The sequence below is a fragment of the Apium graveolens genome, chromosome 5, assembly GCF_009905375.1.
Source record: "Apium graveolens cultivar Ventura chromosome 5, ASM990537v1, whole genome shotgun sequence".
NCBI lineage: Eukaryota > Viridiplantae > Streptophyta > Magnoliopsida > Apiales > Apiaceae > Apium > Apium graveolens.
Genome location: NC_133651.1, coordinates 79,261,431 through 79,289,395, shown reverse-complemented (window position 1 = coordinate 79,289,395; position 27,965 = coordinate 79,261,431). Strand labels below are relative to the sequence as shown.

Genomic DNA, 27,965 nt, shown 5'->3' with positions numbered 1-27,965 from the left:
ATATGGATTACTGTGCTAGATGCTGACCTAGTATTCTTTAACATACTAGAAATCCCATGTTTAAATTAGTTGTTTATGTGGAAATTAATTAACACAAGCAAATTCTGATGATGAGCTTAGTCAAATTTACTTTGTGTATCTTTTTACTAAATCACAAACTAGATTCTTGCTTCTTATCTGTCAAATTCTGATGTCAGTAAATCTTAAGGATGAACCACGTGCTTGATAAGCCTCACTTATCTGAAGAAAAGAAAAGTAAAGAAAATTGAAGTCAGGTACTCCTTTGAGATCTAGAGTAAATATTTGGAAGGGAAGACCCAAGTGCATTGCTGGTATTAAGTTATATGCATTAGAAAAGCAAATAAATTTTTCTTGGTGACTTTTCACATTCTCTGAGTACTGGAGAAATGTTCTGATAATAGCATAAATTCTAATAGCAATTGTGACTCACTTACACTGAGAAGCCACTGTAAAAAAAGTTAAAAGATGTATAAAATGAGCACAAACAGTTGAGATGGATTCTTGCATAAATTTATTCTATATTAGACTTCACTATTAATGACATATTTTAAGTACTTTTCTTAGTTATGCCTTATTTCTAAGATGTACTGAAGTTTATCAGACTTTAATCTTTATCTGATATTTTTCTAATGCACACACTCTCACTCCATATGAATGATGAAATAACTCTGGTGATTAAGTTGTTTCAGACAAACAGTTAAGTGTCATTTGCATAAATTCTGAGGACAAGTTTTGATGAAAGTTCTGATGATTAAACTCTAAAGAAACAAGTCAGTATTTGTATGAAGAATCACAAAAAAAGACATTCACTTTTTGAGTACAGAAGCCATATTCTGATGACCATTAAATTCTGATAATAGTCAAGTTCTGATGCAAATCCTGATGGAAACTCTGATTTTTATGTGGAATTATTTATTTACTTGACTTATTTGTGGTAAATACTGTAACGGTCATGTTTTATCAGAATATATTTAAGTGAGTTAAAAATAGTCATAATCATTTGGTTAGTGGGAAGCGTATTTTCCTTAAAAAACTGCATGTGCACAATAATTACTACTTATTTCTCGTGCCCACCAACTACTGCTTTAACTATTTAATGGCTGACAGATGTAAAATGTCTGTTTTATTTCCAAAAAGAGCTGTTGAGTAGAGAGAGTATATATAGGAGTTAAAAGATTTAACAATCTTTTACCTACTTTCTAATTCTTTTCTTATCTCTATTATTCTCTCTCTCTCTAATATTCTCTGAAGCTATTTTCTTACAGGCCTTTTATCAAATACCTTGTGTACACTCTATTTTCTCACTTATTTCTTACAGAAATGGCACCAAAGGACATCATTATTAATAGAGCTAAGTTTGTTCCTAACAACTACATGGCCATTCTTAGCAAAGACTCTTCAAGTTCAACACTCTACAACTCATGAAAAGGTTGACAAACTTCTGGAAAAAGCTAAAAAGCTGGATATGGAGACCAAGCTTGATAAAAAGAGGTTTATCGGACCTATTTCTGAAAAAGTTGACGTAATTGAGAAGATTCAGGAGAAGCAACAGGACCAAATTACTAAGGTCCTGCAGAATCAAGCTTCTCAAAAAGCTTAATTGGATGAGATTCAATCTTTAATAGAACTTCTTCTCTCTCTCCTACTACCTGATGATGCCAAAAAGGGGGAGAAGGTAGTGAAGTCCAAATGCTCAACTAGTCAGATACTGAAGAAAAGGGATAATAATGAAGATGACTAGGGAAACCCTAGCAAGGGTCAAGTTCAAGGGCAAAGCAGCAAGGTTTCTTCTAGGAAACTAATTTCTGATGCAAGCAAATATTCTACTCAAAAGAAGACAATTTCTGAAGCTGCTCAAACTCAAAATCCGATAGCAAGTGCTGATAATCAAAATCTGATATCAAGTTCTGATGTTTTGATTCAAGGAGGAATTTAAGACTCTCAGAAGTTTTTGCAAACTCTCAAGCTAAAGGGAAAGCATACTTGTAACAACCCAAATCCGGGGTCAAGATTTGGTGTCACGAAATAATCTTTACATAAACTAAAAGAATATTCAATTAACCTCTTGAATCCGGATCGTTTACAGGTTATGGTATGAAACAAGAATCTAACCATTTCCAACTCACAATAACTAGAATACAAGTATAAATACCTTTGAACTAATGCTCTTGTCAGATTCTTCTAACATCTTCAACCTCTCGCAGCGGAAATTTCTCTAACTTCTGCTGTCTATCAAAACTATTCACTTTCATCCTTATCTGTTTCTGGCAGAAATAAGATTTTACAAAGCAAGAGTGAGCCAAAAATGCTCAGCAAGTATATAATTTAAGTTTCAAGCATTAATACCAAAAGAAAACTTCCGGACAAAATCTTAAAACAATTTTAAACAATTCTATTTATTTGAGTGTGTTGAGCGAGTAAACGTTGGCTGTCACCAACCTTCGATTATAAATCTAAAAGAGACAAGCGATTCCCAGATTCATCTCCCATATCAGGGTTTTGTCCGGTTTTGGAATCATAAAACCTTTCGAGAGAGAATATCGTTAATGGCGATCAATAATAAATTAGACTGGACACTAAAACCAATATATGCACTATACCCTGCTAATCAGTCAGGATACAGTGCGGATCTATACCCAACTGTATAGGTCCATTCAGGTACCTATGCACTACGGCCCATTTCGAGGCACCAGTCATATTCCGGTCCTCAGGATTAAGACACACATAATCCCCAAAACATAATCATTATCCAGCCCATTGAGTATTTTGATATCAAATCATTTTGAATTCAAAACATCCCAATTCAGGGTTCGTAAATAACCCGAAAGAATGGGTATTTGCTCAAGAGAGCAATCGAATTATAGGAACAGAATAAAAAGAACATGCATAATAAGAGTAATTGCAGCAAAATGTAAAACATTTAACTATTCTGAACTTAGAATAGGAACGAATAAATATTTGCAGTATTTAAAAGAAAGTTCGGGAATACTTGCCTCAATAAGCTTTAATCACTATTACAAGTTGACTTTGGTTCGACTTGGACGTTCGACTTTATTGTCAAACTACTATCATATTCTAGATACAATCCCAACATTCAGTCCCTTCAGTTGGAACTTCGTTGATCTCGACGTCCAATCACTAGATCATTCCTAGTCCGATGTCATGTCTCGGGTCTTCCATCCAAAACCTACAGGGTTGAAATACCCTAATTCAGATAACCGCTTACGCTTAGAATCAAATCGCCATCATATTCTACCCATACGATTTCATAACCGAATTTATATTTATATGTATTATCGAAATACACATAGCAATTATGGTTCACGTCTTCGAAACTCGGTTCGGTATTTAATTCCGGAAAATACTTATATTTGTCGTTTTGAAAAATAGGGTAATCGATTATTCACAAAATATCTTGTCATGTCACGTAAATTGGTTTCATAAAGTTCAATTATATTCTTGTTCGACGTTTCCGATAATTACAGGTTACGTTCCCGTATTTTCGGAATTAATTTTCCCGAAAATCGGGCAGCGTCTCCTTTATTTATCGGCCTACCCGTCAAAGCATTTCGACGTCAATCACAACAACAACAACCAATCATTCACCACTACAATTCACAATTCCCAATTACCAATGAAATTTTAATTATTTATCATGGTTATTCGCATTTTTATATTTTGATTCGTAATTTTCGTTTCAAAATTAATTTCATAAATTAATTTATTTCATTTATAAATGTTGCACTCAGATTAAACTCATCACGGTCCACCGTTGGCTCGCCGAAGCTCATCGCCGACGGCAATAAAATTCGCGGGTTCCCGTTTCTAACAGGCGTCCAACATGAATTTCACCGATTAATAATTATAATCCCGTACAATTTATTATATCACGAAATATTAATCAATATATTTTTTTCTGCAAAATTAAAAGTTTAATCAATAAACTGCATAAATATTCGAACAAAAATATAAAGCAGCACACGCGCCTCACGCGCTGCACAACAGACCCCGCAAGCAGAGCAGGAAAAGTAACCTTACCGGAAAAACATAGCGGCAGCCGGAAAATAATAATCCCGGTGGCACAACAAGTCAACGAAGACACATAATAACAGAGACACACACACATACACACACACGGACGTGAACAGGTGGCCTTTGGCCGGAAAGACGGAAACGGCGGTGAACAGGAGCAGGGCGGTGGGTGGCTTATTGAAACCGGAGAGGAAAACCAGCACCACAGGGAGCAGATGAACGGAACACAGGGAGAATAGGGAAAAGAAAAAAAATGGGAGAGAAAGGAACTGTAAAGATCGACGAGAAGAAGACAAGAGGTGGAGAGATTGAAATCGAAGAGAGTGGGGGGGAGGGGATAAACACAGCCATGTTTATCTCTTCTTTCTTCCCTTTTTATTATCTTGTATGTTTGTCCTGTTAAAATGTCTGATCTGTTCCGTATTTAGCGGTATCATACTATAATTAATGAATAGCGGTATCTCAAAATATCGATTAAAACAATTTTAATTCTCGGAATAATTAAAACCTAATAAAACAAAAAATTTCATAATTTTTAATCCATATTCCACTTACTATTTTATACCCACATTTATCCCATTAACGAACAGGTGTGTAATTAAGCCGGAAAATTGCCGGAATAATTTTAAAACTCTCGAAATATTTAGAAGTTAATAAAATAAAATTTTCATGATTTTTGAAGCATTCTAGAATTAAATACTGATTTTATAATTTAATGAAATTAGAAAATCATTTACAGTTAAATAATAAATAAAATATTAATTTCTAAATTTTATAAACCCCCAAAAATAATAAATGAAATTATAAAGTAACAAAAATAATTTTTAGAGGTAATCTTAGCATTTATAAGAATAATTATTCAATAAAATCATTTTAAAGCAAAATAATGTCACACAACTCAATAACTAATTATACAAATAAGGTTCGCATCAAATAAATCACAACTAATTAATAATACCGCAAAACATAGCTGACAGAACCATCACATATTTATTTATTTAATAATTCAATAATTACATTTACAGATCGGTTCCGAAAATAGGTTACTTAGCCGGTAAGTTACTGGAAAGACGATACGATTTTAATACCAAATTTGGATAATTATCAAAATAGAGTTTCCTATAAAATAATTTATACGAAAATAAGATAATAATGTCTCGCCTTTTGAGAATATGGATTCTAATCGATATAAAAAATGATTTGTGTATCGACAATTTCACACCGGGACTCGTACAGGTCAAACCGTACCCCGGATCGAAAAAGTTAAAACACGGAAAGTGTTCAGAATTATTAAATTAGGTTATGAAAGAGTTTTCGGAAGAGTTTCGGGTTGTAAAAACATAAAAACGATTGAAGTGGGACGATTTCTGATTCTAAAAATTAATTTTATAGTTATGTAAAATAATCATTATTAATTCTATAAATCCTTATAAAATCATATGGTAATCCAAAAATTACCAGAAAAATACCAAAATTATCTATATTTAATTCTGGATAATTAAAAAATTAAAATATCCACATTTTATAAGAAATAAACATCAAAATATGAATATCAATTATCAAATAATTCACCAAAATTCACATAAAAATTACATAACAATTGTTTATTGATAAAAATAATTACATAATATTTCCCAGACGTTACATCCTTCCCCCCTTAAAAGGATTATGTCCTCAGAATCATGCTAAGGAACAAACCATGACATTTCTCAAGTATCTTTCTTATAATTTCTCAATTCTCATCACCTTAATCACAACTCAACGTCCTTTTACCGTCATGAACTCTATCAGTTGCTCATGCAAACCCTATCTCAATCTCTACTTCATACATTTGATGCTAAATGAATTTTCGTAGTCATACACACATGAATGTCTTATAGATTCGTTATACTCGTGACAACAAAACCAACTCATTCACAATCGTTCTATCTATCTCATTGTCTCAAAGGGCTAACTTAATTCACACTAATCTTCTTTTCTCTCTAATTCTAATAGTTCGTGTTCATGAACTTTCTATTTTCACTGGCTGTTCTATTCTACTTTTCATGTCTCCTTCTGTTCGATTAGCCTGACCTATGATCGTTTCCAATCGTATGTGAGAATCCTTAATCGGTCTCTTGCATTTTCTATCCTTCTGTGCCTGATATCCTGAGCTCATGACGCCTGATGCTTCAGAAGGTTCTACATTTATTCAAAAACTAAAAGTAAAGGAAAATCTCGACAATTGCATTTAACTCACCAATTTGTGGTATACTTCAATTCATTTTCAATCACCATCAAGTATATTCATTGAGCGAGAATCTGTTACTATCTGAAAGGAAATATATCAATTTGGAACGGAATGAATTAGAACTTTATTCAAAACCTGGTTTCTTGGTACTAATACTCATTTTGTTGTCATATCAAATTAGATATCAATACGAACTTTGATGCTCACCACGTCCTATACTGAAGTCAACATCAATCATCTGTATTAATACCACCTTTGATATCTAACAACAAAGTACGTATCAGCATAACCCAGAAGACGGATCAAAACATATTCTTTAATTCCTAACTTTTCAAATTCTTTTAACCATTTCCCAACAATCTTAATGGTATCAATTCTTTTCTTTCTATTCAAAATATCTATCCCTAAATGGACCTTTCCCGGTTGGTAGTTAATCAAGCAATCATAGCTCATAATCCATTATAACCAGAATTCATATCTTTGGAGATGAAACTGCAGTTGCTATTTTTTAACTCTTCGCAAGCATATCTTCAGGCGTTCAACTTGGTCTTCATTAGTCCTTGAATTAGCGAGGATGTTATCAATAAATAAAATCACACTATCCAAATATTATTGGTACATTGTGTTCACTTAATCTTCAAACTTACAATTCTGTGATAATTGACGCGTAACTTCATACCTCTATTCTCTTTTTCCATGACCACTTTTGTGCACAGCGCAAAACACTCTTTATTTCATTATTCTTTCATTACACATTTTTGAAGTTTTCTTTCATTTATTATTTCATCCCTATTGAGTTATACGTTACCGGCTTTTGACATCAGCTTGACTCTGTGCGGTAACCGACGAGAAATTCTTACCTCATTCCCCGAGGTAACCTTGGCAAATCATTCGCTCGACCCTCCGGGACTTCATTTTAATTTTAGAGAATTCCGACATGAGATTCATTGCAACGTTCTTCTCTAGAAGTTCGCCATCAATACCTTTGTTTAATCATCCCTATTTACACGCATCTTTGGAATGATTTCCTATCTCCAACTATCGACGTTTCACCTCATTCTCCTAACAGTTCGGGCACAACCGACGTTCCCAACTTGCATATTTCCTGGATTATTTTATAAAATTTCTTTATCATCCTTTTTGATTCCACTTCTTTTCTTTATTATTTCTCCATTCTCATTATTCATAATCTCTTTTAAACATAATGAATTCTTTTTTTTTCTTAGTAATATTAATTTGTTTATTATTGAATAGGTCATTTCTGGAGTTCACACTGGAATGAAGGCTTTTATTTATAATATTTAAATTCTTACTAACAGAATTATCGCATTTCATCGGTAGCTATTTTCTTAGCCTTGTTTAACTCATCATGGATCGCGTATTTGACTTTACCTCGTTGGTCAACATTTCTTTTCCTTGAGTTCACATGCGGACTTCATCAATCTCCGTCTTACCTTGGATGCTTGAATTTGCGAGTTTCCCAGTATTTCACAGCATCTTCTATTAAATCATAATTCGACATTGATGTACATTCACGTCCCTCATGGAGTATTATTATAGATGGTAACATTTCTTTGCCTTATTTTGGATCTTCAGTTTTTGCGAACGTTCTCTCCACTAATTTACAGTAGCTTCCGTTAACTCGTCATCCGATATGAGTATACATCCAAGTCCTTCTTGGAACGCTATTACAGATAATAGAATCTCTTTACTTTATCTCGTACCTTCAGTTCTGGAAAATATTCTTCTCACTAGCATGAACCAATAACTTTTTGTTCCTTTTGTCTATTGAAAAGGCGTATTTATCTAGATAAAATCTAGCACAGGCTTGCAGCAACATTACACTACTTTTACTAATTTCCACTTCTGCTAATGCTATTGCTTCCTCCAATTTGCTAATTTCTTTGATTTCGGATCTGAAAATCATGTTAGAGTTTGACTCAATCTAATTGAAATCGATCTCCATTTAACTAACCATTAGTTGGTAAAGTTAATCAATTAATTCCTTACACTGACCACTTAACCAAGTGCTGACTAGCTAACTGGAATCAAAGACCAATTCTATAAAGTCGATTTGGTCATAACACTTTCTCAAGAACCGAAATTGCAATCATTTGGAGTACTGACGAAAACGACAATATATTTCTTTCTCCTTAAATGTAGGGTAATTTCTGAAAATTTTGGCAGCACTTCCCCTATATCATCGACTACCAGTCAGACTCCAGCCGACACCATCAATCAACCAAATCGTCCATAATCATATATGTCCACTTCCATCAACCAAATCCATCCATTCAACACTATTCAGATTATATCGTTTTGATCAGCATATATATTATTAATTGGCATAACATATATCTTTTTCATTATAATTGGGTCTTACATCAACAATGATTAATATAACCATACCTTTCTCAGTTCTTTCAGGATGTTACCAAATGTTATTAGTGAACTTTAAAATTTATCTTGTTGTTTTTCAAGGATTTTACTTCGCGATTCTTTTAACTTATTTCTTGTAATTACCAATTGGGTACAGTTACTTTTAAGAATTATGCCGCATACGCCAACCCATCACAACAATCATTTATCTTGGACAATACACATTCAATTTTATTAACTAATATGTTCATCTTTTAATATCCACGCACGATTTTCATTATTATCATCGTAATCTGATGGAAACTTAATCGTTATCTCGTTATTTCTAAAAAAACTCCCCAGTTGAATCACCATTCTTTCATCTCCACTTATGTTCCCGTATCAAACTTTCGTCACTGACCCGGGTATGAGCATTAAATTCACCATCACTTGTTTACACAAGTTAGAGAACTTCACAATTTCTTGAAGAGCACGTTCGAAGTTCGATTACATTTAAGATTTCTTCCATCTCGAATCTTCACGATAAATATCTTTCCATGACGACGGGATGTTTCACATAGTAATTGCATGTCTGAGTCATTGATCAGAATTTCCTTGATCTTTGATCGTCGTCCCGATACTCGTTTGCTCCGTCTGACGCACACAACTTTACTTCCTTATTTTGTAATTGATTTAATTATTACGGTTCACTAACGATTCATTTCTCATCGAAATCTTCCAATTCGAAGTGCATCACGTTAACGTAATCTACCGTACTGATGAGATCCATGTAGCAAGAACAACTGTCTGACTTGATATCTTCGCCCTGTCCACATTTGTTGGTTTATCCATTTTTCCTTGCTCGCAGATGTCCACTATTTATCGATTGGCAGCGTATCTATGTTCGTTATATGATTCCACGTATTACACTATTTCATTTCTTTTGAAATCGTCAGAGAACAGACTCTACGCAAGAGGAGAGTTTGTGAACATGATTTTGATTAAAAAATGGAATAAGGAATAACAAAGCAACAACCGATTGAAAGAATTTGTAAATCAGAAAATTGAAGGAAGAAAAATGAGTGAAGAATGAGACAACCATATTCGTACTCAAGATGGCGAGTCTTTCATACTATATGGCATACAGCACATGATTAGGTGGCGTCCCACCCGATTCTTCGTCATTTCGACAAAGCGTCATACCATAACACTGTTTGTCTCAATCAGGAATCAAGAATTTGAGAAGAGGAACAATTCAGAAGAAATACAAGAAATTTTCATTCTTTTCTGCCTCATATGATTTATCAACAGAAGAAGCTTATACGTAGTCAAGAATCAAGAAAAACATATACTATCGTATTAGAAGAAAGAATGTCAATGTTGATCACCTTCCACGCTTCACTTACGTATGCCTTCAGAAACCATTCGAATGAGAGATCCACCGTTTAGGTCATGTTATAACTTTGGAATGTCGTCTGGAAATGCCTCCATATCCAATATTTTAATGATTTGACCATAATTGTGTCCTTGCGAAATTTATAACCACTGCTTCAGATTCCATTTATGCCGCGTAAAATAACCATCGATCACGCAACGCCTCAATTTTGTCAATAAAAATATGATTCTTCTTCCACCATCTAGAAGATTTTGCCATTTCCTTCAATCATCCTCCGTCCATTCGAATCACGAATCTCGTTAAATTTTAATAATTTTATAAATTGGGTAAATAATATTTTAACATATTGATTCAATTATTGATTTTATTAAACAACGTTTACTTTCGCCTTTCACGGAAAACTTTAAACTTTCTTCTTACTAGTGGGTCTACTTGGTCCTTTGGACTAACAACACTGAGTCTAATTCAATTCTTCTTTTTAGGTCATTTTCTGTTTATAATAACAAGAACATAAATAGTAATTCAACAACCAAATTATAAAATTCATTTCATGCAAAAAATTTCTGAAAGTTAATTAAGAAAATCTTTTCCGAAATCTCATTTTAAAATTTTGGAAATCAAATATTTGGTCGTCATTACTATATAAGTTACTTGCTATTTTCCTGATTTACCAATGAAATGTCCACATAAGGGTCTCTTCACTTTGGTACCTCTTCCACTATTCCTTGGATTCTGATCGCACTTATTAGTCGACGAAACTTCCTTTACCGTCGTATATCATTTTATTCGCAATTCTACCGCCACGCTGACATTTAGTACTATCTTTGACATTCTTGTCGTCGTCCTTGACGTTATGCATGCGATTCGATGTTCGGTCTGTGGATAGGGTCGCACTTTCTTGCCAGTCTTACCTATCTCTAGGAAGGTAGATATCATTCCTTGCACAGCTCCCGATAAGTGATAAGAATCTTCTCACAACGGTGGTGCCTTCAAAACGTGCAACGTTGGTTCTTCATCGGCTTCCATCAACTGGTTGCCTTCGGCGTGAAGCTCGTTCTACCACCTAATTGTAGCTTCTCTTACACAAATTCTCACCAGAATCGATCACATATTCTTCAAAGCCACATGAAAAGTAGGGTAACATACCCAGTCTCCGTCGATCTGTCGATTCCTTATTATTATAGAATCCGAGAACTCAATATACCTTCAGTGTTACGATATTCGCCTTACACTTCCCTCAACAATCATGTCTTACCCATTCCGTACCAGACCTGCTAACCCTAATTCGCACTTAACTCAACTTAACCTGAGTATGCCTAGGGTCTTTCCTATCCTGAACGACCTATCATTCCTATCTTACTCTCACCTATTCTTATTTCAGTGACCAATAACCTGCAGCTCTGATGCCAACTGTAACAACCCAAATCCGGGGTCAAGATTTGGTGTCACGAAACAATCTTTACATAAAATAAAAGAATATTCAATTAACCCCTTGAATCTGGATCGTTTACAAGTTATGGTATGAAACAAGAATCTAACCCTTTCCTACTCACAATAACTAGAATACAAGTGTAAATACCTTTGAACTAATGCTTTTGTCACATTCTTCTAACATCCTCAACCTCTCGCAGCGGAAATTTCTCTAACTTCTGCTGTCTATCAAAGCTATTCACTTTCATCCTTAACTATTTCTGGCAGAAATAAGATTTTAGAAAGCAAGAGTGAGCCAAAAATGCTCAGCAAGTATATAATTTAAGTTTCAAGCAGTAATACCAAAAGAAAACTTCCGGACAAAATCTTAAAACAATTTTAAACAATTCTATTTATTTGAGTGTGTTGAGCGAGTAAACATTGGCTGTCACCAGCCTTCGATTATAAATCTAAAAGCGACAAGCGATTCCCAGATTCATCTCCTGAATCAGGGTTTTTTCCGGTTTTGGAATCATAAAACCTTTCGAGAGAGAATGTCGTTAATGGCGATCAACAATAAATTAGACTGAACACTAAAACCAACATATGCACTATACCCTGCTGATCAGTCAGGATACAGTGCGGATCTATACCCAACTGTATAGGTCCATTCAGGTGCCTAGGCAATACGGCCCATTTCGAGGCACCAGTCATATCCCGGTCCTCAGGATTAAGACACACTTAATCCCCAAAACATCATCATTATCCAGCCCATGGAGTATTTTGATGTCAAATCATATTGAATTCAAAACATCCCAATTCAGGGTTCGTAAATAACCGGAAAGAATGGGTATTTGCTCAAGAGAGCAATCGAATTATAGGAACAGGAATAAAAAGAACATGCATAATAAGAGTAATTGCAGCGAAATGTAAAACATTTAACTATTCTTAACTTAGAATAGGAACGAATAAATATTTGCAGTATTTAAAAGAAAGTTCGGGAATACTTGCCTCAATAAGCTTTAATCGCTATTACAAGTTGACTTTGGTTCGACTTGGACGTTCGGCTTTATCGTCAAACTACTATCCTATTCTGGATATGATCCCAACATTCAGACCCTTCAGTTGGAACTTCGTTGATCTCGACGCCTAATCACTAGATCATTCCTAGTCCGATGTCACGTCTCGGGTCTTCCGTCTAAAACCTACAGGGTTGAAATACCCTAATTCAGATAACCGCTTACGCTTAGCATCAAATCTCCATCTTATTCTACCCATACGATTTCATAACCGAATTCATATTTATATGTATTATCGAAATACACATAGCAATTATGGTTCACATCTTCGAAACTCGGTTCGGTATTTAATTCCGGAAAATACGTATATTTGTCGCTTTGAAAAATAGGGTAATCGATTATTCATAAAATATCTTGTCATGTCAAATTGGTTTCAAAAAGTTCAATTATATTCTTGTTCGACGTTTCCGATAATTACAGGTTACGTTCCCGTATTTTTGGAATTAATTTTCCCGAAAATCGGGCAGCGTCTCCTTTATTTATCTGCCTCTCCGTCGAATCATTTCGACGTCAATCACAACAACAACAACAACCAATCATTCACCACTACAACTCATAATTCCCAAACACCAATGAAATTTTAATTATTTATCATGGTTATTCGTATTTTTATATTTTGATTCGTAATTTTCGTTTCGAAATTAATTTCACAAATTAATTTATTTCATTTATAAATGTAGGACTCAGATTAAAATCATCACGGTCCACCGTCGGCTCGCCGAAGCTCATCGCCGACGGCGATAAAATTCGCGGATTCCCGTTTCTAATGGGCGTCGGACACAAATTTCACCGATTAATTATTATAATCCCGTACAATTTATTATATTACGAAACATTAATCAACATATTTTTTTCTGAAAAATTAAAAATTTAATCAAAAAACTGCATAAATATTCGAACAGAAATATAAAGCAGCACACGTGCCTCACGTGCTGCACAACAGACCCCGCAAGCAGAACATGAAAAGTAACCCGGCCGGAAAAACATAGCGGCAGCCGGAAAATTAATAATCCCGGCGGCACAACAAGACAACGAAGACACATAATAATAGAGAAACACATACACACACACACGGACGCGAACAGGTGGCCTTTGGCCAGAAAGACGGAAACGGCGGTGAACAGGAGCAGGGTGGTGGGTGGCTTACCGAAACCGGAGAGGAAAATCGGCACCACAAGGAGCAGATGAAGGGAACGCAGGGAGAAAAGGGAAAAGAAAAAAAAACGGGTGAGAAAGGAATTGTAAAGATCGACGAGAAGAAGACAAGAGGTGGCGAGATTGAAATCGAAGAGAGTGGGGGAGGAGGGGATAAACACAGCCATGTTTATCTCTTCTTTCTTTCCTTTTTATTATCTTGTTCGTTTGTCCTGTTAAAATGTCTGATCTGTTCCGTATTTAGCGGTATCATACTATAATTTACGAATAGCGGTATCTCAAAATATCGATTAAAACAATTTTAAATTCTCGGAATAATTAAAACCCAATAAAATAAAATTTTCATAATTTTTAATCCATATTCCACTCACTATTTTATACCCACATTTATCCCATTAATGAACAGGTGTGTGGTTAAATAAAAGCCGGAAAATTGCAGGAATAATTTTAAAACTCTTGAAATATCTAAAAGTTAATAAAATAAAATTTTCAAGATTTTTGAAGTATTCTAGAATTAAATACTGATTTTACAATTTAATGAAATCAGAAAATTATTTACAGTTAAATAAGAAATAAAATATTGATTTCTAAATGTTATAAACCCCCAAAAATAATAAATGAAATTATGAAGTAACAAAAATAATTTTTAGAGGTAATCTTAGCATTTATAAGAATAATTATTCAATAAAATCATTTTAAAACAAAATAATGTAACACAACTCAATAACTAATTATACAAATAAGGTTCGCATCCAATAAATCACAAACAATTAATAATACCACAAAACATAGCTGACAGAACCATCACATATTTTATTTATTTAATAATTCAATAATTATATTTACAGATCAGCTTCGAAAATAGGTTACTTAGCCACTAAGTAACTGAAAAGACGATATGATTTTAATACCAAATTTGGATAATTATCAAAACAGAGCTTCCTATAAAATAATTTATACAAAAATAAGATAATAATGTCTCGTCTTTTTTGAATATGGATTCTTATCGATATATAAAATGATTTGCGTATCGACAATTTCACACCGGGACTCGTACAGGTCAAACCGTACCCCGGATTGAAAAAGTCAAAATACGGAAAGTATTCAGAATTATCAAATTAGGTTATGAAGGAGTTTTCGGAAGAGATTCAGGTTGTAAAAATGTAAAAACGATTGAAGTGGGACGATTTCTGATTCTAAAAATTAATTTTATAATTATGTAAAATAATCATTATTAATTCTATAAATCCTTATAAAATCATATGGTAATCCAAAAATTACCAGAAAAATACCAAAATTATCTATATTTAATTCTGGATAATTAAAAAATTAAAATATCAACATTTCATCAGAAATAAACATCCAAATATTTATATCAATTATCAAATAATTCACCAAAATTCACATAATAATTATTTACTGATAAAAATAATTACATAATATTTCCCAGACGTTACATGACTACTGTCTACTACAAGGATCCCAAGATTCAGACACTTGATGAAGAGATTTCTAGAGGACTGTTTCTCAAACATAATCCTGGAATGGATTTAGAAAATCTCAAGGAGGAAGAAGCTAGATTTAAAGCTGAGAAGACAAATCTAAAGTCAAAAGCTTATGTTGCAAAGAAACCTCCAAGGCCTAAGGAAAAAGGCATTGTGATCAAGGAGAAATAAAATAATGAGGCATCAAAGCCCAAGACTTGATCACAAACTGAGATTGATCCCAAAGGTAAAGGAAAGGGAAAAATTGATGAACCAATAAAGTCACAGGAGATGAAAATTCCTCAAATCCTAATGAAACCATTGTGCAAAATAGTTCAAGTTCATGATGATACTCTTGCTGAAGATGAATCTGTTCAAACTCTAAAAAGAAGAAAGATTAATGAAGAATCTAAGACAACCTCTAACAAAGCTCAAGTTGTTCAGAGTGAAGAACATCAAGCTACAGATAAAACTGCAAGTTCTGATAAAGTCATCAAGACATCAACCTCTGATATAGCTCAAGTTGATTTAGACAAGATGAAAGTTGCTGATAAAAAGAAATTTCTATGGAAAAATATCAAACCATCAGATCCAAAGAAAAGCCATTTGATGTCTGATTTCATGACTATTGGGTTAAATGCTAGAGAACCAAGAGACAGAGCAGGGCTAGCTTCTGATGAAGCTAACATCAAAACAGGAGTTGAAGTAGCTACTAGAGATCCATTTCTAACTGACAGACCTCTTGAAGATGTTACACAGAAACACCTTGATAAGGTTATCTATGTTCAAGTGGTACTGGATGCTCATGAAAAGCATAATGCCAAAGAAAATTTGATTTTATTTCTTGAAGATGGAAGGACATATCAAATGTCAGAATCAGATGTGTTGAACAAATCTCCGAAAGAACCTCAATTCTTTCATTATCTTTTAGAGATAAAGTCTGATATTACCAGGAGATTGTCAAATTTCATATTGAACACCATAAGAGATAAAGAAAGAATTTATGGTTCAAGGGTTACAGAATTTATTCCAAACATAGTTGAAGATGATGGAAGTGAAATTCCAATGAAGAAGGATTATGCTAAACTTGAAGTCATTTTGAAAGAGAAATGTCTGTGCTACAATGAAGACTCTTCTCATCCAAGGGTAATTAGACTTGTTGATGGTTTGGAAAGAAATCATATCTCTGCACTAAGGACTGCAATCTACCAGATTGGAAGTCAGAATGAAGAATTGAAGCAAGTCAAAGCTACACTATCTCAAATCCTGAGGAATAAAGAAGAAAAGCTGATATCAAACTTTGTCAAAAATCACTTTGGATTCATATTGACTCAGTGAGATTGGTAAAAGCTACGAGGACTGTCTTATTAAACTCTCATTGCATTTGTACTTCAAATGATTTTAACATCATCAAATCTATTAACTTGTATATTTTGCATAATTTACAAGTTGGGGGAGATTGTTAGATATATTTGAGATGTCATGTCTAATATGATTTATGTTTTGTTTTCAGAACTTAACAACAGGACATATCAGGACTTACTGAAATCAGAACTTACTGAAGTCAGAACTTAAGGTGTCAGAAGATACATATCAGTACTTAAGTGCGGGAAGACTTTCAGATAAGGAATGCGGCTGATTTACAGGAGAAGATCTGGACTAAAACAATAGAAGATATGCATGGAAAGAGTTAGAAGACTAGAAGACTTGTAGAAGATATCTAATTGATATATTTTAGGAGACAGAATTATATTCCATATCAATTAGAATATATCTTGTAACTGTGTACTATATAAACACAGCTTAGGGTTTACATTATATGTTTTATCATTATCGAGAATATTATTCATTGTAACCTAGCAGCTCTTAGTGATATTTGTTCATCACTGAGAGAGAACAACAGTTCATATTGTAACAAAGTTTATTGAATATACTTGGTCTTTGTTACATACTTGTGTTCAAATCGATTTGATTGTATAAACACTGTATTCAACCCCCTTCTACAGTATTGTGTATAACGACTCGTACATTTCTGTAATAATTAAATGTATAATTACTAAATAATTAAATAAATAAATTATGTGCATGGGTTCTATTATAACGACTCGTACATTTCTGTAATAATTAAATATATAATTACTAAATAATTAAATAAATAAATTATGTCCATGGATTCTGTCAGCTGGATATTATTTTTGTAAATATTTTATTAATTACGTGAGACTATGGGTGTTCGAGTATCGTTTGTGTAATTAGTTGTGTTATTTTGTTTTTATAGTTAAAAGTGATTTTGTTAAAGAATTACTTTCATAAATATTTGGATTATCTCCAAAATCATATTTATGGCTTCATAATCTTATTTATTATTTTTAGGAGTTTATACAATTTGGAAATCAATAATTCATTAATTATTTAGTCCCGAATGATTTTCTGATTATATTTTATTGTAAATTTAGTATTAAATTTAGAAATGTTTCAAAAATTATGAAATTTGTATTTTATTAAGTTTGGAATATTCTGGGAATTTTAAAATTATTTTGGAAATTTTTGGGATTAAATTCAACCGCATGTCGGTTTGTTTAATCGATAAATGCGGGTACGTTGCGCATTTTAAAAAAAATGCTTTAAATAGTTATGAAAATTTTGTTTAATAAAATTTTAATTGTTATGTTAATTTTAAAGTTAAATTTTGGTAATTTTGGAGTTATGTTACTTGTAAATTAATCGTTAAATTGTTATATTCGGTACGAATTCAGAACTCCGGAATAAATAAATTAGATAAGAAAAGTTGTATATAACCCTTTCTCACTCAACCTCTCTAATATCTTCTCTCTCTCATCTGTTACCCCCCCCCGGGTCTCTCTTTTCTCTCACGGGTAGTTTCTTTCTCGGCCTATATTTTCTCTAGAAGCCTCTCTCTCGATCAATCTCTATTCTATATCTCTGATTTTTTTTTTCTTCCTCTCTTTTGTGTCTCTTTCCCCGGCCCTGTTTTCCGGTACCGTAGCTGCCGCTCAGTCCGGTAAGGTCCCAGTCGAAATCCTTAGCATCCCGGTCGGTGCAAGGCCAGTCAAAAATAGTTGTTAAAGCGTATTGAGGCAAGTACCCCTGACCATATCTTTATGGTTCAGCATATATGAATCTACTATTGTTTTATTCTCATTGAAGAACATAATGTTTTAAGTTACGTATCCCCTGTGTTTAAATTGTTTTATTAACTTATGTTTCGGGGGAAAAGTAACTTCTGAAAATGCCTATCTCTAAATTTTAAATAAAATGAAAATGTTTTGGAAAGTGCGTTGTGATATAATTGTTTTGACAAGAGATAGGTAAGTGATTTGGAAAACTGGATAAAAATGATCAGATAATTGGATGAGTATGCGCAGGAGGCCCGTAACGGCCTGGAAGATAGCGTAAGAGGCGAAGTGGTTGCGCACCCTATTATAACCACTAGCCCAGCGTGACAGGGACCTAGCTAGTCTTTGAGTTCCGGAACAAGTTTCATGGGATAGCCAAGATAGAGTTATCCTATGGAGATAGCCTGATCAGCTGTCTTACCAGGGATCATCCAATACTTTTATCTCTGAGCAAGTGATGTTCAAGTTCCCGGAGAGGAACAAGTTTTATAGGTCCTGTGATGGGACAAGTTTTATGGTTCCCGTAACGGAACAAATGGTTTAATGGGTCCTGCGATGGGACGAAAGATTTGAAAATGAAAGTAGCATGCTAAAATTGAACTCTGGTATTTAGACAGCACAGTTAATGAGATGTTTTATAAAGCATGCTAGCTTTTGAGATCCAGTTTTCAACAGTTCATAAATTTTCATCTGTTTATGCTTGTTTAACTTGTTTCATGCTAGCAAGTTGTGATTTCTGTTCCTACCATTGTTTATTATAAATTGTTTTAACTAGTATTCATATAGTGGTACTGCTGAGCAATTGATCGCTCACTCTTGCAAATATGTTTGTATATTTTCGCATTGCAGATGCCTAGGGGATGTTACAGTCTTAGTAAGGGCCAGTTTCCAGTTCATCCTGTATTGAACTCCTCTGAGTGGATTGTGTCTGACCAAGTGTGGTCTGTGAGTTGCTGTAGAATAATAGTTATGATATGTTGCTTTCAATAAGTTGGATTGTAATAAGTGTGTAACCTAAATTATACTTGAACCTGGAAAAGATCTTGTGGAAGAGTTGTTTATATTGAAATAAAAGTAAGTTGGTTGTACTATAGTTGTAGTTTAATTTTGTTAGTGACGTCAACTCCTGACCCGGGGTTGAGGCCGTCACAGGTTGGTATCAGAGCTACAGGTTTGAGTCCCTGATTTAGGTTAGGAATAGAGTCGGAAAGGTGTAGAGTTGGTATAGGGTGTGAATCAGCAACTCACATCTAGAGGAGCAAATTTAAAAGTCTAGTTGAGGGTTCGAAGATGTAACCCTGACATGTTTTGAGGATTCTGGAACTGCCCTGATCTTTATTGTTTCCCTGGTATAGGTGTCATTGGTAATGGCCGGTAGGGATTCCTAGGCATTCACTCCGTGAGAACGAGTCTGATTATGTGAAGTTAGTTAGTAGGTTGTGATATTAGTTGGTGGCTGTTATAAGTCTTGGTGTATGTTGTTAGTTTGATGTTGTTATTATTGTTGTTATTTTTATTGCTGCAATTGTTTCTGATTTTGCTAAATCTAACCACTCATTACAATCGGACCCCCAATTAAGTGAAGTTGGTAATATTTTATTGCGGCATCATTCTCTTGGCACATGAAAATGTTGCTACCCGGGGGCAATTCTTTTAAACTAAAACCATTTGTTATGTTTTAGGAGAATGACGCCCAAGAAGAATATCCCATCCAATTTCTCTAGTAGAGCTTCTGAAGGGGGCCCAGTTAAGGGTGAGTTGCTAGATTTGTTGCGCCAATAGTCTAATCAAATGGCTCAGTAGCAAGAACAATTTCAGCAGCACCAGCAACAATTTCTGCAAGAACAACAACAACAGCAGCAGTTCATACAGCAGCAGCAACAAATTCAACAGAAATAGCTGCAACTTCAGCAACAGCCTCAGCAAAGAGAAGTGAACCAAAATGTGAGTTTTAAATCTTTTCAGTCAGTTAAGCCCCCAGAGTTTAAGGGCGAGGTGGACCCAGTTGCTGCCAGAATTTGGCTAAACAAAATGGAGAAAGCTTTCACCCTCATGCAAGTAAGTGATAATCTTAGATCAAACTATACGAGCTATTTTCTCAAGGGTGAATCGAATTATTGGTGAGAATCCACCCGTTCCGTGGAAGGAGAAGGCCCTGTCTCTTGGGCCAGGTTTACAGAGTTGTTTTTGGAAAAATATTTTCTGGATTGTTTGCAGAACCAGTTGGAGATTGAGTTTTTGGAATTGAAACAGGATAAAAGGAGTGTGGCCGAGTATGAGGCCAAGTTTACGGAATTGGCCCGATTGGTGCCTGTGTATGTGAGTATTGAAGCTCAGAAAGCGAAGAGGTTCCATCAAGGACTGAAGCCAGAAATTCGTAGTGGAGTTATAGCCTTGGAGATCAAGATATATCCCTCTGTAGTTCAGGCCGCGCTAGTAATTGAAACTGATCAGAAGTTTGCTGCCAAGGAAATAGGTGATAAGAAGCGAAAATCTGAAGGTATTACTGGTGAGATGAATCCAGGAGGATCCAGTCAGAGGTTTCCGAAGCGGTTTGGCCAAAACAGGAATAAAAGATTTAGAAGACATAATTTTCCTCAGGCTAGGCCTGCTACCACCTCAGTTGCTTCCACTCCAACTCAGTCATCAAATTCAGTAATGGATTGTAAGGTATGTGGGAAAAGACATAGTGGCCCATGCAAAAGGGATGTTTAGTGCTTCAAATGTCATCAAAAGGGTCATTACGCATCGGAATGTAATACAGAGAAACTCGCAGTTACCTGTTACAACTGTGGGAAGGTGGGACATGTTGCTCGGAATTGTAAGACAGCTACTCCAGGTACTGCATCTCAAGGACCGGCATCCAGCACAGCTAAAGCCGGAACTTTCAAAATGACAAAAAGGTCCAATGCTCAGGATCTGGATGTAATGGCAGGTACGCTCTCTCTCAACTCAGTACATGTTAAAGTTTTATTTGATTCGGGAGCATCTAATTCTTTTATATCAAAAGATTGTGTGGTTAAAATGGAATTAATATGAGAAGATTTGGCTGAACCTTTGACTATAGAAGTAGCCAATCAGGATAGAGTTTCAGTGAGTCAGTTTTGCCCCAAGTATCAATTGGAAATCCACGGGTATTCTTTTTCAGCCCACCTATTACCCTTCGAGCTAGGAGAGTTCGATGTGATTTTAGGAATGGACTGGTTGTCTCAGTATAAGGCTAACATTGACTGCAAGAAGAAGAAAATTTTGATGGTTACCGAGGATAATATTAAGGTGACTTCTCAAGGACAAAGGCAAGAAAAGAAATTTCTCTCGATATTGCAGACCAAGAAATTGTTAAGACAAGAATGCGAAGCTTACTTAGCACATGTGGTAGACATGGAAAAAGAAGTACCTGACCTAGACAAAATTCCAAAAGTAAGGGAACTTCCAGACGTTTTTCCAGATGAATTGCCCGAATTGCCACCAGATCGTGAAATTGAGTTTTCCATCGATTTAGTTCCCGGAGCAGAACCAGTTTCAAAGGCTCCTTATCGCATGGCCCCAGTAGAAAGGAAAGAACTAGCTAAGCAACTCCAGGAATTACTGGACAAAGGCGTGGTTAGGCCAAGTGTGTCTCGTGGGGTGCTCCAGTACTATTTGTAAAAAAGAAGGATGGAAGTATGAGACTGTGTATTGATTATCGGGAGTTAAACAAGTTGACCATTAAAAATAAATATCCCCTCCCAAGGATAAATGACCTGTTTGACCAACTTAAGGGAGTGTGTTTTTTCTCGAAGATTGACTTGATATCGGGTTATCATCAGTTAAAGATTAAGCCTAAAGATATACTAAAGACTGCATTCAGGACCAGATATGGGCATTATGAGTTCCTAGTGATGTCATTTGGATTGACCAATGCACCAGCTGCCTTCATGGATTTAATGAACCGGGTGTATAAAGAGTACTTGGATAAGTTTGTGATTGTATTTATTGATGACATCCTCATCTATTCGAAGACTAGAGAAGATCATGCTAACCATATGAGGATTGCCCTGCAAAGGCTAAGAGAGAAGCAGTTGTACGCAAAGATTTCGAAGTGCGAATTTTGGTTGGATGAAGTTCAATTCTTAGGGCATGTAGTAGGAAAAGATGGAATTAAAGTGGATCCCGTAAAGATTGAGGCTGTATCCAAGTGGGAACAACCAAAGACCCCAACAGAAGTTAGAAGTTTTCTTGGGTTAGCAGGTTATTATCGAAGATTTGTAAAGGATTTTGCCAAGATTGCGACTCCATTGACCAAGATGACCAGGAAGAATGAGAAGTTTATTTGAACAGAGAAGTGTGAGGAAAGCTTCCTAGAATTGAAAAAGAGATTAGTAACAGCTCCAGTACTAGCATTACCAGATGAGACAGGAAACTTCGTAATCTATAGTGACGCTTCCTTGAAAGGTTTGGGATGTGTGTTAATGCAACACAATAAAGTCATTGCTTACGCTTCCAGACAGTTAGAGCCTCATGAGCAAAAGTATTAAGTGCATAATTTGGAATTAGCAGCAATCGTGTTCGCGTTGAAGCTGTGGAGACATTACTTATACGGAGAAAAATGTGTGATTTACACGGATCATAAAAGCTTAATGTATATATTCACACAGAAGGATCTAAACATGCGATAACGAAGATGGCTAGAACTGATTAAGGATTACGACTTTTCCATTAACTACCACCCAGGCAAAGCCAATATAGTGACGGATGCCCTGAGCAGGAAGGAAAGATTGAATGCGATCAAAGTTTCCGAGGAACTCGCCAAAGAATTGGAAAAGCTGGAAATTGAAGTTCGAGTGCCAGACGAAAATAAAGGACAATTATATGAGATCACTTTTCAGCCGGAATTGATGGACAAGATTAGGAAGTGTCAGGAAGAAATGATGGATCAAGGATTAGATAGTTTAACTGGAGAAGAACTTTGCACACAAAAGGATAGCAAGGGTATATTTAGGTTTTCCTTGAGGATATGGATTCCTAATGTGACTGAACTAAGGAATGAGATATTGCGGGAAGCTCATAATTCCAAGTTTTCCATTCACCCGGGAAGCACTAAGATGTACCAAGATTTGAAAACGAACTTTTGGTGGCCAGGAATGAAAAAGGAAATTGCAAATTGGGTTAACAAATGCCATGTATGCCAGACAGTGAAGGCAGAACATCAGAGACCAATTGGATTGTTGCAACCTTTGGAAATTGCACAGTGGAAATGGGGAGAAATTGCAATGGATTTTGTAGTAGGACTACCAAAGACGAAATTGAACCATGATGCTATTTGGGTAATTATTGATAGATTGACCAAGTCTGCACATTTCCTTCCAATCAACGAAAAGTATTCTTTGGACAGGCTAGTCAATTTGTATTTGGATGAAATTATGACCAAACATGGAGTCCCTGTTTCAATTGTGTCTGATCGAGATCCAAGATTTAATTCCAGATTTTGGACAAAATTTCAAGAATGTTTAGGGACTAAGTTGAAAATGAGTACCACCTACCATCCCCAGACAAATGGCCAAAGTGAAAGAACCATTCAGAGTATAGAAGATATGTTAAGGGTTTGTGCTTTGGATTTTAAAGGAAATTGGGACGAGCACTTGCTGCTGATCGAGTTTTCTTATAATAAGAGTTATCATGCCAGTATAGGAATGCCGCCCTACGAAGCTCTATATGGACGTAAGTTTAGGTCCCCTCTTTATTGGGACGAGGTAGGGGAAAATAAATTATTAGGCCCTGAGTTGGTTCAACAAACCAAGGACGCAGTTATAGTAATTCAAAAAAGGTTAGAAGCAGCCCAAGATAGACAGAAAAAGAACGCGGACCTTCATCGAAAAGACATGGATATGGAAATAAGGTCGTTGGTATTGCTGAAAGTATCGCCTTGGAAAGGATTGATTAGATTTGGACAGAAAGGCAAGTTGAGTCCTAGGTATATCGGACCCTTTAAAATATTGAGGAAAGTTGGTAAAGTTGCCTATGTGTTGGCATTGCCACCGCAGTTAGAACACATCCATAATGTGTTCCACGTGTCTATGCTGATGCGTTATATCCCCGATTCGAACCAAGTTATTGAATATGAATCGATCGAGCTTCAGCCAGATTTGTCCTATGTGGAACGACCGATCCAGATCCTAGATCGCAAAGAGCGAGATCTTAGAAATAAGTCTATTCCCATAGTTAAAATATTATGGTGAAATCCTCGAGTGGAAGAGTCCACTTGGGAGTTAGAGTCAGAATACTTGACAAATATCCTCATTTATTTAATTAGATCAGATTATGAGGACATGATATTTTTAAGGGGGGAAGGATATAACGACTCGTACATTTGTGTAATAATTAAATATATAATTACTAAATAATTAAATAAATAAATTATGTGCATGGGTTCTATTATAATGACTCGTACATTTCTGTAATAATTAAATGTATAATTACTAAATAATTAAATAAATAAATCATGTGCATGGGTTCTGTCAGCTGGATATTATTTTTGTTAATATTTTATTAATTACGTGAGATTATGGGTGTTCGAGTATTGTTTGTGTAATTAGTTGTGTTATTTTGTTTTTATAGTTAAAAGTGATTTTGTTAAAGAATTACTTTCATAAATATTTGTATTATTTCCAAAATCTTATTTATTGCTTCATAATCTTATTTATTATTTTTAGGAGTTTATACAATTTGGAAATCAATAATTCATTAATTATTTAGTCATGAATGATTTTCTGATTATATTTTATTGTAAATTCAGTATTAAATTTAGAAATGTTTCAAAAATTATGAAATTTGTACTTTATTAAGTTTGGAATCTTCCGGGAACTTTGGAATTATTTTAGAAATTTTTGGGATTAAATTCACCTGCGTGTCGGTTTGTTTAATTGATAAATGCGGGTACGTTGCGCATTTTAAAAAAATATGTTTTAAATAGTTATGAAAATTTTGTTTAATAAAATTTTAATTATTATGTTAATTTTAAAGGTAATTTTTGGTAATTTTGGAGTTATGTTACTTGTAAATTAATCGTTAAATTGTTATATTCGGTACGAATTCAGAACTCCGGAATAAATAAATTAGATAAGAACAGTTGTATATATCCCTTTCTCACTTAACCTCTCTAATCTCTTCTCTCTCTCATCTGTTACCCCCCCGGTCTCTCTTTTCTCTCACGGGTAGTTTCTTTCTCGGCTTATATTTTCTCTAGGAGCCTCTCTCTCGATCAATCTATGTTCTATATCTCTGATTTTTGTTTCTCTTCCTCTCTTTTGTGTCTCTTTCCCCGGCCCTGTTTTCCGGTACTGTCACTGTCAATCAGTCCGGTAAGGTCCCAGTCGAAATCCTAAGCATCCCGGTCGGTGCAAAGCCAGTTAGAAATAGTTGTTTAAGCGTAATGAGGCAAGTACCCCTGACCATATCTATATGGTTCAGCATATATGAATCTACTATTGTTTTATTCTCGTAGTGGAACAGAACGTTTTAAGTTACGTATCCCCTGTGCTTAAATTGTTTTATTAACTTATGTTTCGAGGGAAAAGTAACTTCTGAAAATGCCTATCTCTAAATTTTAAATAAAATGAAAATATTTTGGAAAATGTGCTATGATATAATTGTTTTGACAAGAGATAGGTAGGTGATTTGGAAAACTGGATAAAAATGATCAGATAATTGGATGAGTGTACGCAGGAGGCCCGTAACGGCCTGGAATATAGCATAAGAGGCGAAGTGGTTGTGCACCCTATTATAACCACCAGCCCAGCGTGACAGGGACCTAGCTATTCTCTGAGTTTCGGAACAAGTTTCATGGGATAGCCAAGATAGAGTTATCCTATGGAGATAGCCTGATCAGTTGTCTCACCAGGGATCATAAAAAACTTTTATATCTGAGCAAGTGATGTTGAAGTTCCCAGAGAGGAACAATTATTATAGGTCCTGTGATGGGACAAGTTTTATGGTTCCCGTAACGGAACAAATGATTTTATGGGTCCTGCGATGGGACGAAAGATTTGAAAATGAAAGTAGCATGCTAAAATTGAACTCTGGTATTTACACAGCACAGTTAATGAGATGTTTTATAAAACATGCTAGCTTTTGAGATCCAGTTTTCAACAGTTCATAAATTTTCATCTGTTTATGCTTGTTTAACTTGTTTTCTGCTAGCAAGTTGTGATTTCTGTTCCTACCATTATTTATTATAAACTATTTTAACTAGTATTCATATAGTGGTACTGCTGAGTGATTGATAGCTCACTCTTGCAAATATGTTTGTACATTTTCGCATTGCAGATGCCTAGGGGATGTTGCAGTCTTGGTAAGGGCCAGTTTCCAGTTCCTCCTGTATTGAACTCCTTTGAGTGGATTGTGTCTGACCAAGTGTGGTCTGTGAGTTGCTGTAGAATAATAGTTATGATAGGTTGCTTTCAATAAGTTGGATTGTAATAAGTGTGTAACCTAAATTATACTTGAACCTGAAAAAGATCTTGTGGAAGAGTTGTTTATATTGAAATAAAAGTAAGTTAGTTGTACTATAGTTGTAGTTTAATTTTGTTAGTGATGTCAACTCCAGACCCTGGGTTGAGGCCGTCACATTGTGTGACCTAACAATAAGGGCGAGTGCAAACTTCTTGGTGGTGTAGTAGTTTAACTTGGCTCCATGGAGAACTTTTCTTACATAGTAGATAGAATTTTGATCCTTCTATTCTTCCTTCACCAAAACAGCGCTCACAGCTTGAAGTAGAGGTAAAGGATGTCCTCTGGACTTGGTTTGGCCAACAACGGGGCTTTAGTCATGTATTTCTTTAGCTGTTTAAAGGCCTCTTGGCTTTCAGCGGTTCACTCAAAAATTTTCACCTTCTTCAATGTTTTGAAACAAGGTAGGCACGTGTCTCCTAACATGGAGATGAACCTCCCCAAGGCTGCAATTCTCCCTGTCAATTTCTGAACATCTTTTATGAAGTGTGGTGGCTCCATATCTAGGATGGCTTTGATTTTCTCGAGGTTTTCCTTGATTTCTCTCTTCGAGACTGTATGACCCAAAAACTTTCCAGACCCGACATTGAAGGCACACTTAGCAGGGTTTAAGATCATCTTGTGGGTCCTCAACACTTCGAATTCCTCTCTGAGGTGATTAATTTGATCGGAATTTGCTAGGATTTTGACTAACATGTCATCGACATAGACCTCGATGATTTTTCCGATCAGGTGAGCGAATATCTTATTCACCAATCTTTGATAAGCATTCTTTAGTCCAAAATCCATAACAAGATAGCAAAAAAGACCGAAGTTAGTTATGAAAGATACCTTGTGGGTGTCATCCTTGTGAATTTTAATTTGATCATAAGCGCTGAAGCTATCCATGAAGCTTAGCATCTTATGCCCAGCAGTGGCATCGATCAGAGTGTCAATCCATGGTAGAGGGTAGCAGTCCTTGGGCATGCATCATTGAGGTCAGTGAAATTGATGAACATCCTCCACTTCCCATTGGCGTTCTTGACCATCATAGGGTTCGACAACCATTCGGGGAATTATATCTCCTCGATAAATCCATCTTTAAGGAGCTTCTCAACCTCCTGCTTAATGGCTTCCAGCCTATCAGGGGCATTAGTTATCTTCTTCTGTTGTACGTTCTTTCAGGTTGGATCGACA

General features: G+C 35.2%; 1 protein-coding gene across 1 annotated transcript; it reads left to right on the top strand.

Moving 5' to 3' along the window:
- The first annotated feature begins 20,333 nt into the window (after nucleotides 1–20,333).
- Nucleotides 20,334–21,950, top strand: LOC141660191 (uncharacterized). The gene is made up of 4 exons (XM_074467155.1): nucleotides 20,334–20,360; nucleotides 20,520–20,972; nucleotides 21,039–21,237; nucleotides 21,346–21,950. Exons 1-4 carry the CDS (start codon nucleotides 20,334–20,336, stop codon nucleotides 21,948–21,950), a joined length of 1,284 nt encoding a protein of 427 aa, XP_074323256.1.
- The last annotated feature ends 6,015 nt before the right edge of the window (nucleotides 21,951–27,965 follow it).

What these genes read in the sequence shown, in the direction of transcription:
- LOC141660191 (XM_074467155.1), top strand. Translation starts at nt 20,334, where the DNA reads ATGGAGAAAGCTTTCACCCTCATGCAA. An exon ending in ATTCAGTAATGGATTGTAAG is followed by an intron (nt 20,973 to 21,038) that starts GTATGTGGGAAA and finishes TGTCATCAAAAG; the next exon opens with GGTCATTACGCATCGGAATG. An exon ending in GGATCTGGATGTAATGGCAG is followed by an intron (nt 21,238 to 21,345) that starts GTACGCTCTCTC and finishes TAATATGAGAAG; the next exon opens with ATTTGGCTGAACCTTTGACT.